This window comes from Emiliania huxleyi, assembly GCF_000372725.1.
Source record: "Emiliania huxleyi CCMP1516 unplaced genomic scaffold EMIHUscaffold_107, whole genome shotgun sequence".
NCBI classification, from domain to species: Eukaryota; Haptophyta; order Isochrysidales; family Noelaerhabdaceae; genus Emiliania; species Emiliania huxleyi.
In genome coordinates, this window is record NW_005201984.1 from 120,745 (window position 1) to 134,858 (window position 14,114).

The 14,114-nt window shown below is 67.0% G+C and overlaps 5 protein-coding genes across 5 annotated transcripts in view; 3 read left to right on the plus strand and 2 right to left on the minus strand.

The window, feature by feature from the left end:
• Nucleotides 1–313, plus strand: part of EMIHUDRAFT_222977 (hypothetical protein) — a gene marked incomplete at both ends in the record, with an annotated part of 1,165 nt that extends 852 nt beyond the window's left edge. Inside the window, one exon of the mRNA XM_005792498.1 lies at nucleotides 173–313. Coding sequence (XP_005792555.1) covers nucleotides 173–313 — 141 coding nt within the window. The remainder of the gene's footprint in view (nucleotides 1–172) is intronic.
• A 481-nt stretch (nucleotides 314–794) lies between these two features.
• Nucleotides 795–3,681, minus strand: EMIHUDRAFT_454304 (hypothetical protein). Its single transcript, XM_005792499.1, has 4 exons — nucleotides 2,916–3,681; nucleotides 1,903–2,399; nucleotides 1,453–1,664; nucleotides 795–1,275 (listed from the first exon to the last, which is right to left on the minus strand). The coding sequence occupies exons 1-4, from the start codon at nucleotides 3,614–3,616 to the stop codon at nucleotides 1,000–1,002; spliced, it is 1,686 nt and encodes a 561-aa protein (XP_005792556.1). The 5' UTR covers nucleotides 3,617–3,681; the 3' UTR covers nucleotides 795–999.
• Nucleotides 3,682–4,066: 385 nt separating this feature from the next.
• EMIHUDRAFT_222979 (hypothetical protein) lies at nucleotides 4,067–5,096 on the minus strand (the record flags this gene model as incomplete). The annotated part of the gene is made up of 3 exons (XM_005792500.1): nucleotides 4,067–4,140; nucleotides 4,230–4,322; nucleotides 4,352–5,096. The coding sequence occupies 3 exons, from the start codon at nucleotides 5,094–5,096 to the stop codon at nucleotides 4,067–4,069; spliced, it is 912 nt and encodes a 303-aa protein (XP_005792557.1).
• A 2,272-nt stretch (nucleotides 5,097–7,368) lies between these two features.
• EMIHUDRAFT_45876 (hypothetical protein) lies at nucleotides 7,369–7,710 on the plus strand (the record flags this gene model as incomplete). The annotated part of the gene is made up of 1 exon (XM_005792501.1): nucleotides 7,369–7,710. A coding segment is annotated over one exon (342 nt), but the record flags the coding sequence as incomplete, so codon positions are not given.
• Nucleotides 7,711–9,306: 1,596 nt separating this feature from the next.
• On the plus strand, nucleotides 9,307–11,227 carry EMIHUDRAFT_222982 (hypothetical protein; the record flags this gene model as incomplete). Its single annotated transcript, XM_005792502.1, has 5 exons — nucleotides 9,307–9,633; nucleotides 10,205–10,272; nucleotides 10,406–10,790; nucleotides 10,911–11,060; nucleotides 11,135–11,227. 5 exons carry the CDS (start codon nucleotides 9,307–9,309, stop codon nucleotides 11,225–11,227), a joined length of 1,023 nt encoding a protein of 340 aa, XP_005792559.1.
• Between the last annotated feature and the right edge of the window lie 2,887 nt (nucleotides 11,228–14,114).

The window sequence follows — 14,114 nt, forward strand, 5'->3', positions numbered from 1 at the left end:
GACCCCCCCCCCCCCCCCTGCCAGGCCACCGGCCCGTCGACGCACGAAATCTTCTTCCGACTCAAGCCGACGACCGACCTCAACCGCCTCTTCCGCATCTACGAGGCGAGACGCGCCCGAGAGAGGGAGAGGCAGCGCAGAGGTCCCGGAGCCGAGAGCGTTTGTGGAATAGGAGCGGACAAACCTGCGCGGCCTCTCCTTCTACAAGGGCAACACGGTGCTCGACGGCGCGCGCACGCCCGCCTCGTACTCGATAGCCGACTACGACGCGCTCGAGGCGCGGCACGATTTGCCGCAGCAAATCTCGGACTGAGCTCGGATAGAGGAGGCTGGCGGAGGCGCGAGGAGGAGGGGCAGCGAGACGCCGGCTCCCGTCCCCCACCGCGCCCCAAACCGAACCCTCGGGGGAGGGGGGGTCGGGGGGGGAGGTCGGGAGGGGGGCAGGGAGGCTATTCAGGCCACGTGGCGTCGAGCGGGCGGGGGGAGGGGCGCAGGCACGCTCTGGCATAGTCGCTGATGCGTTTCGTGAGGGCAAGTGGGGCGGGGTGGGGGGGGAGGGGCGGCCATCGCCGGAATAGCGGCTAGCGCGCCTGCCGGCCGCCGCGCCTTGCAGTAAGAGTCTGCGCATGGAGCTCGGCCGGGGGTGGCACGATAGACGACGTTGAGCCCTTGAGGCGCGCGAGGAGACGGAGTACGGAGAGTACAGTTAGGATGAAAACCCTAAAACGATAATTTGCCTCCACCCCACCGTACTTAGCCTCTTCTTCGAGGGAGCGTTTTTTGTTGAAGACTCTCCTCTTCTACTTGGTACTTGCGTGAAGGGGTGAACACAGTACACACAGAGTCAGACTCAGAGAACGCACGTGTATCAGCTGTATCTCCACACTCTCTATTGCGACACACGACATATGTCTTACCGTATGTGGGGGCTATGGGGCGTCGCGATGCGCACGGACCGCGGTTGCGGGGGGCGGGGGCAAAACGCCGTGAAACGTACCGTCAAAACGGACTCAGCGGCGTCGTCAGCGGGCACCACCGCCGCGCGCACAGCGAACGGCATCGTGCCCGCGCGTCGGCAAGCCCTTGGTCTTGGCCTTGCAGCACCGCCACAGTGCCCAAATCTCCGAGGGCGGCTTCGAGCGCTGCGCGCGCAGCGTCGCTGCCACCGTGCACGAGCAAGCTTACGAGCGCGTCGGCCGCGTAGCCGCGCACGTATCGGTCGGCGTCACCCGAGAGTGCAGCCGCTAGCGCGCCAACAACCTCCCCGCCCACCTCCTCGTCAGAAGAGAGACCGGCCGAGACAGCCGGTCGGGCCGAGAGCTGAGCGAGTGCGCGCGCGGCGACGGCGCGTGTGCCCGCATCCGCCCACGCGTGCGCGAGCGTGCGAGCGAGTAAACGCGGCGGGCCGCTGCCCGCCGCCGCGCACCGCGCACCAAAAGCCTCGAGTGCCACCAGGCGCGCCGACGGCGGCGGCGGCGGCGAGTCTAGGGAGGCGCCCCACCCTTGGCATGCAAGCTGGGCCGCCGGCACGGCGAGCGCGCGCTCGAGGCATGGCACCGCCTCCGAGTCCGCGAGTCTGGTGGCTCGCGCGAGTACGATGGCCGCGAGGTAGCGGATCTCCGCGGCGGGGTCGGCGGCGGCGAGAAGCAGCTCGGCGTCGAAGCCTAAGCACGCCGCAGGCCGTGAGAGGTGGGGGCGGCGTGCGCGGGAAGGGCAGGCAAGCGGCGGCGGGGCCCTCTGAGGCGCGCAGCAGCGACGCAGACAGCCAGCGCGATGGCTCCTCCAGCGCGACGCCGAGGATCGGATCGGTGGCCCCGCTTGCGGCGTCCGGGGAGGGAGGGAGGGACGCGTCCCGCAGAGCTGTTGGAGGGAGGGAGCACGGCTCCACGCCCTCGGCTCCACCCTCGGCGCCGTCGCTGCCGGCAGCGAGGAAGAGGAGCCGTTCGCACTGCGCCGCGCTGACGCAGCTCGCCGCGCTCAGGCCGTAGGCGGCGGTGCGGCGCACCGAGGTTGCCGCGCCGGCGTCGCTCACGACGGCGAGCAACGCCTCAGCAGCTTCCGCAGCCGTCGCCTGGGCGAGCTCGTACGCGGCCCGCAGCCGCGCCGGCTCCGCCGCAATCCGCAGCGTGCCGCTGAGGCGCGTCGCGCGGGCGGGAGAGACGAGGCGTGGCGCAGCTGCTTGGCCGTGCAGCCACGCCCAGACGTGCCGCCAGACTGGCCGCCGCTCGCGCACAAACAGCGCCCGCCGCTCGCGCGCCGCGGCCCTCTGCACGAGTGCGGCGCACCGCGGGGCGAGCCACGCGAGCAGGGCGGGCATGAGGTGCGTCGGTGTCGGAGGCAGAGCCGAGCCGTCCGCGGCCTCCTTCTTGGCGGCGGCCACCGCCGAGCTGAAGAGGCGCCTGCTCGAGGAGGGGATGCATGGCACGGCGTGCGAGAGGTGGCGGGCGAGGGCGAGGGCGGGCGAGGGCGAGGGCGGGCGAGGGCGGGCGAGGGCGGGCGAGGGCGAGGGCGGGGCGGGGGCAGCGTGCTTCTCTGCGTCGGCGGCGCCCTTTGGAGTCAGCAGCTCGGCGCCGGCAAGCAGCCTTCCCTCGCGGAAGGCCGAGTCCAGGTGCGCCTCGAGGCAGCCGGTCGTGGAGGCGGGCAGCCCCGCACGCGCAGCATCGGTCGAGTCGAGCTGGCGATCAAAGCGGCGGCGGCCAGCAACGCCGCCGCCGTGCGCCGCCTGCTCGTCGTCGCCGCTGAGGAAGGCGAGAAGGGGCTCGTCCGCCAGCCCTTCCCTGTCCTCCTTCTCCTCCTCCTCCTCCGCTGCCGCTGCCTGCCGCGCCTCCTCCTCCTCGCTGGCGCCTCCGTCGGCAAGCGGCCAAGGAGGCGGCGGGCCGGTGCCCGAAGGCGGCGTGGTGCGCCAGGCGACAAACTTGAGCATGAGCCTCGGCGCATCCGAAGCGGCGGCGAGGGCGCGGTGCCACAGGTCGTAGTGCATCACCACCACCGTGCCGGCTGGCCCGGTGACGGTGTGGACGCAGGTCGCCCAGCCGGCCAGCTGCTCACCGAAGCTCGGGATGTGCCCGCGCGAGTAGTGAGCTCTATCGCTGTCGCCGCGGTAGAACTGTGTGCCTGGCAGCAGCTGCGTCGGGCCCATCTCGGGCGTCGTGTCCTGAGGATAGTACATGACCATGCACCAGTGCGGCTCGTGCAGCCGCCCGCTGCACCACGGCAGCCCTTTGTAGGCGTCGACATGCCACATCGACGTCTTGGCGCCGCGCTTGCGCAGGTGGCCGCGGCAGTGCGGGTGCAGCCGGTACTCGGGGCCCAGCAGCCGCGTGAGGGTCGCGACGAGGTGAGGAGACTCGAGGAAGGCTGGCCCACGAAGCGCAGGAGCGGCGTGCAGCAGGTTGTTGCCCGCTGCGTCGCCGTCGAGCTGCCGCAAGCCGTAAGGGTCCCTCCGCCCGGCGCGTGCATCCTCCGGCCCGCCAGCCTCCTGCACGCCGCAACGGTGGATCTGCGCCGCAATCTCTGCGTGTGCGGCAGGCGGCACTGCGGTCGAGGGCGGCAGCTGCACAAAGCCGGAGACGACAAAGCGCTGGACGGCCTCGTCCGAGCAGAGGCCATTAGCCATTTACGAGCGCGAGCCAACTCCCTCGCACAACACTGGGCACCGGACTGGCGCGCATGGCACTAACGTCAAAAGAATTTACAAACGCCTCGCTGTCACCAGACCAGGGGACTTCCAAATCCTGGGCAGCACGGACTTCCAAAATCCTGCTCGTCAGGAGGGGGCCCTGTCCTCCTCCCATCCCTCGTTGGTGCGCTGAGTACAACGCTCTTTCTCTTTTGCTCTTTTGGGATCGGGACTGGAATTTGGGCTTGGCCTGCTGCCCCTGTGTGTGTGTGTGTGTGTGTGTGTGTGTGTGTGTGTGTGTGTGTGTGTGTGTGTGTGTGTGTGTGTGTGTGTGTGTGTGTGTGTGTGTGTGTGTGTGTGTGTGTGTGTGTTGTGTGTGTGCTGTGCTGTGCTGTGTGCCCGTACACGAGAGAGAACGTACACGACACTCAAAAGGTGTCGGGAGGGTCAGGTCAGCGCCGCCTTTGCAAACGGCACCTTGAGGCACAAGTCGACGAGCCGCTGCATCTGCTCGTCCTCGCCTGCCAAACGACAGCGAGCGAGTCACGAGGGGGAGGAGGGGCGGTGGGCGAGGGCGCGGCGGGGGCGCCCGAAGCTGCCCCCGTCCCACCAGGCGCGCCCGAGGCTGCGTTTCCGTTCATCCCCGTGCGCTCGACGACGGCCGCGGCGTCGGAGGCCACGAAGAGCAGCGGCGGCGGCTCGCCTACGGGTTCGCGTCCCGCCGTCGACCACCCGCCCCGACCGCCGTCGCGAGGAGCGGTGGCGAAGGCTCGCCGCGCCGCCCCTTGGCCTCCTGCTCCACAAGCTCCGCCAGCCGCAGCGCGCGGTAGTCGGGCTTGGCGGGCGCCCCCTCCGCCTGCGCCAGCGTCGCCTGCAAGTCCGCCAGCCTGAAAAAGTAGGGCCGCTGCGCCTCGCTCGCGCCGTCAGGCTGGATGAGCAGCGACGGCTCCCAGTAGAGCGGCACGGTGCCGTCGGCCGGCGCGCCCGCCTTGCCAAGCACCTGGCGCACCGCCGCCCGCTCGTCGGAGATGGGCTCGAGCTGGAACAGCCTCAGGTCGGTCGACGTGCCCGCCTTGGGCTGTGGCGCCGCCGAGAGCATGCGCGCCGCCTCGGCGCTCGAGTGCGGCAGCTCGTCCCAAATGCCGCCCAGCGGGAGGATGGAGAGCGAGGCGCGTGCATCGAAGGCGCGCACGTTCTCGAGCTGCTCGAGCGCCTCCTTCGGTGAGAGGTAAAAGGACCCGGTGCGTCGGCCAGCACTGTCGCTGCCGGTGAGGTACGGTGCGCCTTTGGAGTTGGTGATCGCAAAGACGGGCACGTCCGACAGCAGCTGACGGGCCGAGAGCTGGCCGCCGGCCGCCAGTGCGCTGCTGCGCGGCAGAGCAAAGGCGGCCGCGGCGGTGGCTGCAGCGCCGGCGGAGTGCTGAAGCACAGCCCGGCGCGTCGTGGCGGCAGTGGCGACGCAGAGTAAGTGCAGCATGGGGTTGCCGGCGAGTCGCACGCAGTCTCAGCAGGGATCGCCCTTCGCTTTTCACAGCTAGGCACGGCCTCAGCACTTAGCACTAAAGGATTCTCTGTGAGCTCTGCGTGTTGACCGCGCCGCCTCACCGGCCCAAGTGGCGCAGGGCGAGGCGGCGAGAACCGAGCGAGCACGTCCTCGTGAGCCCCCGTGGCTCCAACCGGGCCCTTCCTTTTTTGAGCAGGTGTGACGCCGCGCGAGCGACGCTCCGAGATCGCCCGAGATAGCGCGGCGCGGCGGTGGGTGAGGTGGGGTGGGGTGGAGTGGCGTGGCGTGGAGCACCGGGATTGCGCGAGATTGCGCGAGATCGCCCGAGATCGCGCGGCCCGAGATCGCGCGGCGCGACCCGGCCGGGGCGGGGTGGATGGGTTGGGAGCGAGGGGGCGGAAGTGTTCAGTGCGGTAGATGGTGAGCTCGGGGCGCGTGAGCCGGACTTATGAGCCGGACCACCCCCTCTTGTTCCCTGCGTTGTTGAGCCAGGACTCAACATACCCGGGCTTTCAATCCCGCACTGTCACTCCCCTTTCTCCCGGCCGGGGTGGGGCGCGCGCGGGTGGCGGCGGGTGTGCGGGATGTCTGTGGGCCCGAGAGTGATATGCCATGTGCGCCTTGCTTTGTTTCCTAACATCGAAGGCTAAGCTCAAAAAGAAAAGGTAGTCGCGTATAGCGAGCCCCAACCCAGGGTGCCTAACCATGAATACAAGGCGATTTGAAGATTTGTTTTATCGTTTTTCACTGCGCCCTTCGCTGTTCATTTGCGAGAGATTCTCCCGCCATTCTCTCGCCATTCTTCCTCCGTTCAGGCGTAATTCATCCGCTTTTCAAATACATTTTGTGGCGCTTTCAAGAGATTTTTTATCGCACATTTAGTGCTCTTCATGGCAGTTTAAGGCAAGCGTGCCTTATCCTGGCTGGGTCCGGCGTGGTCGGGAGCCCTCGACTCCTCGGCGAGCTCTTTCCTGCCTCAATGACATTGCAACAATGAACGCGTCTTACTTAGCCCTTAGCTGTCTAGAGCACGTCTTGCTACTATGCACCACAACAAAACGGGATCGTGAATTCTCTTCCGCGGTTCGTGCCCATACGGTTTCGCGCGCATGCCACGGGTGAATTCTTCTTCCGCGTTTCGTGGCCATAGGCTCGCGGGGCGAGGAGACACATGGCCGGGAATGAGCCCTTGCTCATCGCGTGCAGGCAGGGTCCCACCGTCTCGGTGAACCTGCAGGTGCCAGTCGGCACCAAGGCGAGCGGCCTGCAACAGCTGCTGGCCGCGGCCAATGGCGTTGACGTCTCGAATGACGTCACGATCAAGGTGAAGACCGGGACGACCGGTCTCTCCTGCTTCAAGAACCTCGGCCAACTTCTCGCGCGCGAAGACCCGCCAGTGGCCGCACACTGGCAGATTGACATTCAGGGAGCAGAAGACCGTCGAGGAGCTCCCGGCCAAGACGCTGGTCCCCATCTTCAGCCACAACCGAGCGGAGCGGCTTGGCGAGATCGAGCTGGACCCCGCGATGTCACTCAAGGAGGTTCTGATGGCGGTGCGGGTGCTTAGCAGCAGGCAGCAGTGTTCCTGCCCACCTGCCCATAAATTGGCTTGAAGGGGCTTGAATTTAGCGTCGGTGCGGTAACTTCAAGGCAAACCGTGTCGCCAAACATGCGGTTAAACGTTGTGTAAATGTGTCTTTAATGGCGGCTGAAAGGCGGGGGAAGAGCGGGTGAAGGGCGGGCGAAAGGAGGGAAAATGACGGCCGAATCGCTCACGAATCAACGTAAGAAGACATTCGAATAAGCGGTAAGATCGGCGCTAAACAGGCGATAAACGCGTTTTAAATTTATTTCTAGGGCGGTAAATTCACGCCTAGGCATCCCTCCCCAACTCGAAATGCTCGCGGCTGACACGTCCGCCGCCGCGGCTCCCATCAACTCGTCGGGCAAGGCCATGTTTGTGCGCGACGCCTCAGGCGAGCTGATCATTGTCAAGCCTGGCGAGAAGCTTCCGGTGCTGCCGCCCGAGCCCGAGGCGCCGTCGCCAGACGACGCTGCCGCTGCCGCGTGCTCGAGCGGCGAGCCGGAGCCTAGCGCAGCCGGCTCCAGGCGCGCCGCCGAGGGCGGTGCCGCGCCGCCTAGCACGCTCCTCGCCGCAGCGCGCGCGGGGGACGGGCCCGCGGTCGCAGCTGCACTGGAGGCGGACGCGGGCGCGGCGGCCGAGACGGACAAGCTTTCCCGCACGCCGCTGCACCTCGCGGCGTGGGCGGGCCACGTCTCGATCGTCGGCCTGCTCTGTGACGCCGGCGCTGACGTCTCTGCGCTCGCTGTCGATGGCGTGATGCCTCTCCACTTTGCGGCGCAGAACGGGCACGAGGCGGTGTGCAAGGAGCTGATCAAGCGTGGCGCGAGGGTCAACGCCCGCGACTCGAAGCGGCAGGCGACGGCCCTCCACCTGGCGGCCGCCAAGGGGCACCGCGACCTGATCGCCTACCTGCTCAACAAGAATGCAGACCCGGCCGCGCGCAACGCAAAGGGCCGGACGGCCGCCGATCTGACCGAGAACGCCGCGATCAGGGAGCTGCTCGCGAGCCGCGGAAAGGGCGCGCCCGGGGGCGTGGGGGCGGCGCCGGCGCCGGCGGAGGAGCGCGCAGAGGCGGCAGAGGCGGACGGCGGCGAGGCGGACGCCATCGAAGTGAGTGTGTCGCAGAGAGACATCGGGGCGGTCATCGGCAAGGGCGGCGCGACGGTCAAGCGCATCCAGGCGGCGACCGGCACGCGGCTCGACGTGCTCAAGCCGGCCGCGGCGGCGGCGGCGGCCACGGGCCCGCTGGGCGCGGAGGCGGAGGCGGAGGCGGAGGAGGCGGGTACGCCGACCGTGCCGGCCGGCGAGGCCGGCGACGCGCCGCAGCGGGGCGGCGGCGGGGAGGTGCGGACCGTCCGCATCTCCGGCGGCAGCGGCAGCGCGGAGCGCGAGCGGGCGCGCGCGATGGTCAGCGACGCTGTGGAGCAGGCGCGCCAGCGGGCGCGCGAGTCTGCCGCCGCACGCGACGGCCGCGGCGGCTCGGCGGCAGGCCGAGGCCTGCCGGGCCTGTTTGGGCCGGTGGGCGGCACGAGGAAGGCGCCGCGCGCGCCGGCGGCGCCCATCAGCGCGCAGGGCGGCGCCTGCTCCGTCTCGGAGGAGCCACAGCCCGCAGCCGCGGGCGAGGCGGGAGAGCGCAAGGCGAAGAAGCCAAAGCCGAGCAAGCCGGTCCTCTCGTTTGGCGACGAGGAGGAGTAGTTGCGCCGGACCTTGGGGAGTGGGAGCACTCAGTACATACAACTTTGGCTATCTTTTCTGCACAACTGGACTCCGTAAAGCGGAGGCGGGCAGCTAAGTGCCTTGGCACGCTGGAGTCCTTCGCCTTTAGAGCTGTCAAACGTTAAGAGCTGAACAGTGTTGCTAGTGTTAACAGTAACAACAGAACAACAGTTTTGGGCTCCCCAACAACAGTAGCTAACGTTAGGCCGGCTGAACAACAATAAGGAAGGCCTGGCAGTGACCCACGACGATCTCCAGCGTCCAGTGCGGGTAATACCCGAAAATACCTGGAAAATCCCAGGTATTTTCGGGTTTTACCCGGGTTTTTTGCCGTTTTCTGCTTGCTGGCCGCTGAGAACAACAGTAACAACAGTAACAAACAGTAACAGCATGGGCTGGGATGAACACTTGAACAACGTTAAGGATTTCAGCCAACAATAGTGCAACTGTTAGGCCCAAAGTTAACGTTTGACAGCTGTCAGCTCTATTCGCCTTCCGCTTAAAAAAGAGCGGATCCCAGAAAGATCAAAGAACGATTTAACTGAAAACAACTCCTCTCAGCTCTCACAGGCTCGACACAGGTGCGGAAGACTGGCGCGTCCTATAAATAATAAGAAAGAAAACAAAACTCAAATGTCAAAACGAGGCGCAAGGGAGGTGGATGGATGGGAGGACGGCACGCCGCCAAGGCGCAAGATATTTTAGTGCCATTGTAGCTCGATCGGTCACACCGCCATCACCGCCGACGTCTCCCAGTGAGACGACGGAGAGGGGAGACGGCAACAGGACGACTCACACAGACTGCTTCATTCAGGGGCCATGGTTTTTCTCATGTGGACACGGTGGCGCGTACAAGCAGTGAAGCCAGCAGCCGCCGACATAATGTTGTCGCTGGCTTTCGTCGTACTCGCGAGCGGCGGCGCTCCGATCGGGAGGGCCCGCTCCCGCCTTCACCACCTCCGCGGTGGTGGCCCTGATGGCGGCGCTGGTCTCGCTTCGGGCGTGCCGGAGCCGCCAGACGGGGCAGTCAGCGGCGCAACGACCGACAGCGGGCCCGACTCGCTGGAGCTGGGCGCGGTGGCGGCGAGTACGGCGCTGGCCGGCTCCGGCGGCACAGTCGAGCGCGGGCCGGCCGTTGAGCTCTCTCGCGCTGCCGCGCCGCCTGTGCCTCCGAGCCGTGGCTTTCCAGTCGCGTTGCGGCCGAGTCAGGTGCTTGCACGTGAGTCGGAGGAGCAGAGCCGCGAGGCGCTCGCGGACGCGTCCTTTCTGGCGAGTGGCGGCGGCGGCGGCGGCGGCGGCTACGGCCATGCCGCCGCCACCGGCGTGTCGATGGCGTTTCACGACGCCGAGACGCGCCGCAGACGGAGCAAGCCGCGCGCTGCGGCCGCTGCGCCGGCGGCAGCGCCCTCGGCGCTGCGGGGAAAGGGGAGGCCCGCGGCGGCTGCGGCGCAGGCGGAGCCTCATCGACCTCGCGAGCCGCGGCCGCCTCCGGGCGGGGTGGCGCGAGCGGCGGCGCCGGCGGCGGCGGAGAGGGCGAGGGCGGCGGCGCTGGAAAAGGCGCAGACGCAGGCGGCGGGGGAGGCGGTGGAGGAGGCGGCGACGCGGAAGGAAGGGGCGGCGCGTCGGGCAGCGACGCCGGAGGCCGTCAGCACGGGTGCGACAGGGAGCGGCGACGCCTCCGCGGCGGCGGACGCGGACATGCTAGCCGAGGCTCAGCTGTCTGCGGGCGGCAGCCGGCGTCCGAGCCGTGGCCGCTCGACGCCGTCTGCCGTGTGAGTAGGTTGCGACGCTGCGGGCGTCGGCCAAGGAGAGCGCGCAGGGCGGGCAGTGGCGCGAGGCGGGCAAGTTGTACGCGCAGGCGTCCCAGAAGGGCCCCCTTCCCCCCCCCCCCCCCACCCCCGCCCCGGCCATGCCCCGTCCCCGTCCAAGACTAGTCCACGACCTGTCCACGCCCTGTCATACCCTCGGACACGAGTCGGAGACGTCTTCTCCAGGCGTGCGAGCTGCTGCTGGTCCTCTGGAGCGGCGGCGACGCGACGGAGAGCGAGCGGCGCGTCTCGTCCGAGCTGCAGCGCGGCCGGCTCTCCCTCGCCCTCTGCCTCTCGAAGCAGCGTCGCTGGCGCGAGGCGGTGGACACGTGCACCGCCGTGATCGGCGCAAACGTGCGGTGCGGCACCGCCTGGTTCCGGCGCGGCCAGGCGCTGCACGCACTCGGCGAGGCGGAGGCGGCGGTGTGGGACCTGCAGCGCGCGGCCAAGCTTCTGCCTGGCAACAAGCAGGTCGCGCGTGCGCTCTCGCGCGCGGAGGCGGCGAGCGCGGCGACCAAGCCCGCGTCGCCACTCTCCGCATTCGGCGGGCTCGGCGGCGTTGGCGCGCCCACCCTCGGCATGGGCGGCGCCCCGGCGGGCGGACTGCTCGGCGGGCTGATGGGCGGGATGGGCGGGCCTCGGGGGGCGGGCGGCGGCGGCGACGAAGGCGGGCTCGAGGCGCTTCTCGACTCGCCTCTCCTCGCCGGCCTTGGCGGCGGCGGCGCGTCGGGCCTGATAGGCTTCGCCAAGACGGCGCTCGCATACCGGCGGCGCGCGAAGCTGCTCTGGCGGAGCCTCAAGCCGTACCTGCCGCTGCTCTTTTACGCGGTCGCCCCCCGCCGCCCGCGCTCGCCCTCTCCACTCCGCGAGGGAGGTGGTCACGGCGCGGGAGCTGCGAGTAGGTGGTGCTGCTGCCCACGCTGCTCGCCCTGTGGCAGGGAACCATCAAGCTCCCCCTCGCCGTCTGGCCACGCGTGTCGCTCGGCGAGCAGTGAAGGCGGCGCGCACTCGCCGGCAGAGGCAGGAGGTAGACTTGCACTCGCGCCTGGGCGTGGTTGCAATCGCCGCAAAATTGCACGGCATCTGCGCCCTTTGTCGCTGCCGCCCCCCTCGCGTTTGAGAGACCGTCACACAAACCCGGTTTGTCATAAAAAATTGTCTGCGTCGCGGCGCGCAGTTTTTTTCTTTTCCACATTGCGAGATCCGTCTCTTGACACTCTACTGACGTAATCGGACTTCGAAACGACAAGGCTCAAGGGGGTGCTCCCAGCCGATTAAATTTTGTGACCAAAAGCCAAAACCAAGAGAAGTCGGCCCGGAGGGCGGGGGCGCAGGTAGAGGTAGGGCTGGCCTGGGGGGCCTCAGGTAAAGGTAAACCTGTCTCAGACCGCCGGAGGTAGAGGTAAACGGAGCCCAGGTGAGGGCAGGTAAACGTACATGTGCATGTGCGCCCGTGAACGCACATGCACATGTGCATGAACGCCCGTGAACGCGCCCGCCGAGGACCGACGGTCGACGGAGGCCCCGCGAGAGCGCTTCGCCTGCGGCGCGCCTGCCCGGCCATGGACCAGGCTTCACCGCCGCTTGCTGACGGCTGATCGCATCGCCTACCGCATCGCGAATGACCAGTGCCGCGACCACTTGGACCTTGCACTGCCTGCCTGCTGACCCGGTGCAAAGAATCTGCGTCTCAGCTCTTCGGCGCATTGATTGTGCATGATTGCTCAAGTGGCTCGAATTGGCAATCCACCGCAATGCGAACATGGATGGAGAGCATATGCAACACGGACGCAGGCTTGCCGTTGGCGACGTCGGTTATCAGAGGGGTCAGGTCATAGTGACGTGCTCGATGGGATGCTGCATTGACGCAGACAGCAAAAGCACCGCAGCGGAGACCTTCTCAGGAGTGGCGGCTCGCACCATGCGGCAGTGCGGACACCAGGTGCGTGAATCTAAGAGCCATTTTCGATTACGTGGTTTTGGCACTGTCTACCAACTTTGGTACAAATCGACCTGGTCTGGGCACAGCTGAGCCCGGCGCTGCCTCCATTCTGAAAGTGTATAGAAGGGAAGGCAGCATGTCAGGCTGCGAGCTCTGCTGTGCGCCGAAGAGCGGTATGGCGCCGAGGAGGCCTTTTTCCTAGAAAAGGCTGTCGACATCCAAAATTTTCCTCGCTGCGCGCCCAATCATGGTGGGCACGCAGCGCGGGGCGCCTGCGGCGCCCATTTTTTGAAATGTCTGCCACTCACATAAGCGGCTCTCAGAAATACTCGTGCGGCTGCGCATTTTATGTTCCCTTCTCGGCGAGTGAAAATCGCAGATTGGCCGACTACACGGTAAGGCATACGGACCTTGCAGAAAACCTTTTCCTTCTAAGCAGGGCTACACAATGACCCTATAGTGTGTGGGTGTTCCTGGCGAGTTGTGATGAGTAGAATTAGACTAGCCAATACTATTTTGAAGTTCATATATGAAAATACCAACTTGCCTATGTGCACGTCTCCGCCGCGGCGGCCCGGAGGCGGCCCGGCGGAGCGGTCAGAGCAGCACTGCGCGGGCCGGCGATCGACTCTCGACTATAGTACGGGCTCTATTGAATGGCCTCAAGGTGCTCTCTAGGGCTGCCCTATTCCGCTCGCCCGGCTACGTCGCCGGGCTTCGAAGGAAAAGGTTTCGCTCGGCACGGCGTCGGAGAGCAAACTTCGACGTTCGTCCTATTTGTGGAAGCTGGACGCACGTAGGCAAGTGGCCCATGACCAGGCGGGCTGCTGCTCAGAATCTGGGCCGTCGGCGCTCGCTCTCGCGCTCTTCATAACGGCGTTGCCCCCTCCCTCCCGCGCCGACGTTGGGCAGCCCGACCACGACAACGTCAGCGCCGCTGGCCTGCAACTCGAGGCGCCTTTGAATGAGCACGAGCCGGTGCGCGGCGGCGGCGCGGGTGATGCAGCCCAAGGTGACGGCGACGGCAGAGGGGGCGGCGCTGGCGGCGGAGGAGGCGGCAGCGGCGGCGATGGCCGCGGGGCCGGCCCGCCCGCCTTTGCTGCTGGTGCTGTGGGCATCATCACAGCTCAGCGGCGGTGTGCGACCAGGGCCAGTGGTAGACTTTCGACGCGGTGAGGCTGCTCTCTGAGCAATGACACTAGCAAGAGCATCATGTGTGTCATCGGAGTCACTTGTATTACGATACCACCACGCCGCCACGCTCGCAAGGGCCGCCTAAGCGCCTAAGCACCCTAAGCACCCCCCCGCTTAGGCCGCTTAGGCGCTTAGGCGAGTGACGGCCGGCTGCCCGGGGCCTGGCGTGCCTCCGCCGTGGGCTGAGCGCCCGGGAGAGCCACTCTGCAAGTGGTGTGCGAGCGTGTAGCCTTTAGCGTGCAGTCGGCCATTATGTTGTATCGATAGATCTCAACATCTCGAGATCACTCGAGACCACGCGTCGAGAGAGATCTACACTCGCCTCTCGCGAGAGAGATCCTCGAGGCGAGATCACGCACAGGTTAATCACGGCTACGTCGCTCAGAGGTAGAGGGGCCCACGGCTGCCCAGAGGTAAAGCTAAGGTAAGAGGGCCGCAGGCCCTCAGAGGTAGAGGTAACCTAGACCCCTCCTACCCGGCCCTCCGCCCCTCCGGGCCGAGAGAAGAACCAGAGTGGCAGAGACTCCCCCCCCCACCGTGTGGCACCGCACCCCGCTCTGTCCTCTGAGCCTCTGTGACCAGGCAGACTCCAGACAGACCGACGCAGCCCGCGAGATACTGTTTTGCTGAGATTGTGAGAACGGCCGGAGGCCTGGGAGGGAGGCCTCTCTCTCCAATGCTCGCGCAACGCTGTCGCTGCACGCGCATTTTACAGGCATTTTATCACATGACTGGCAAAAGAAAGT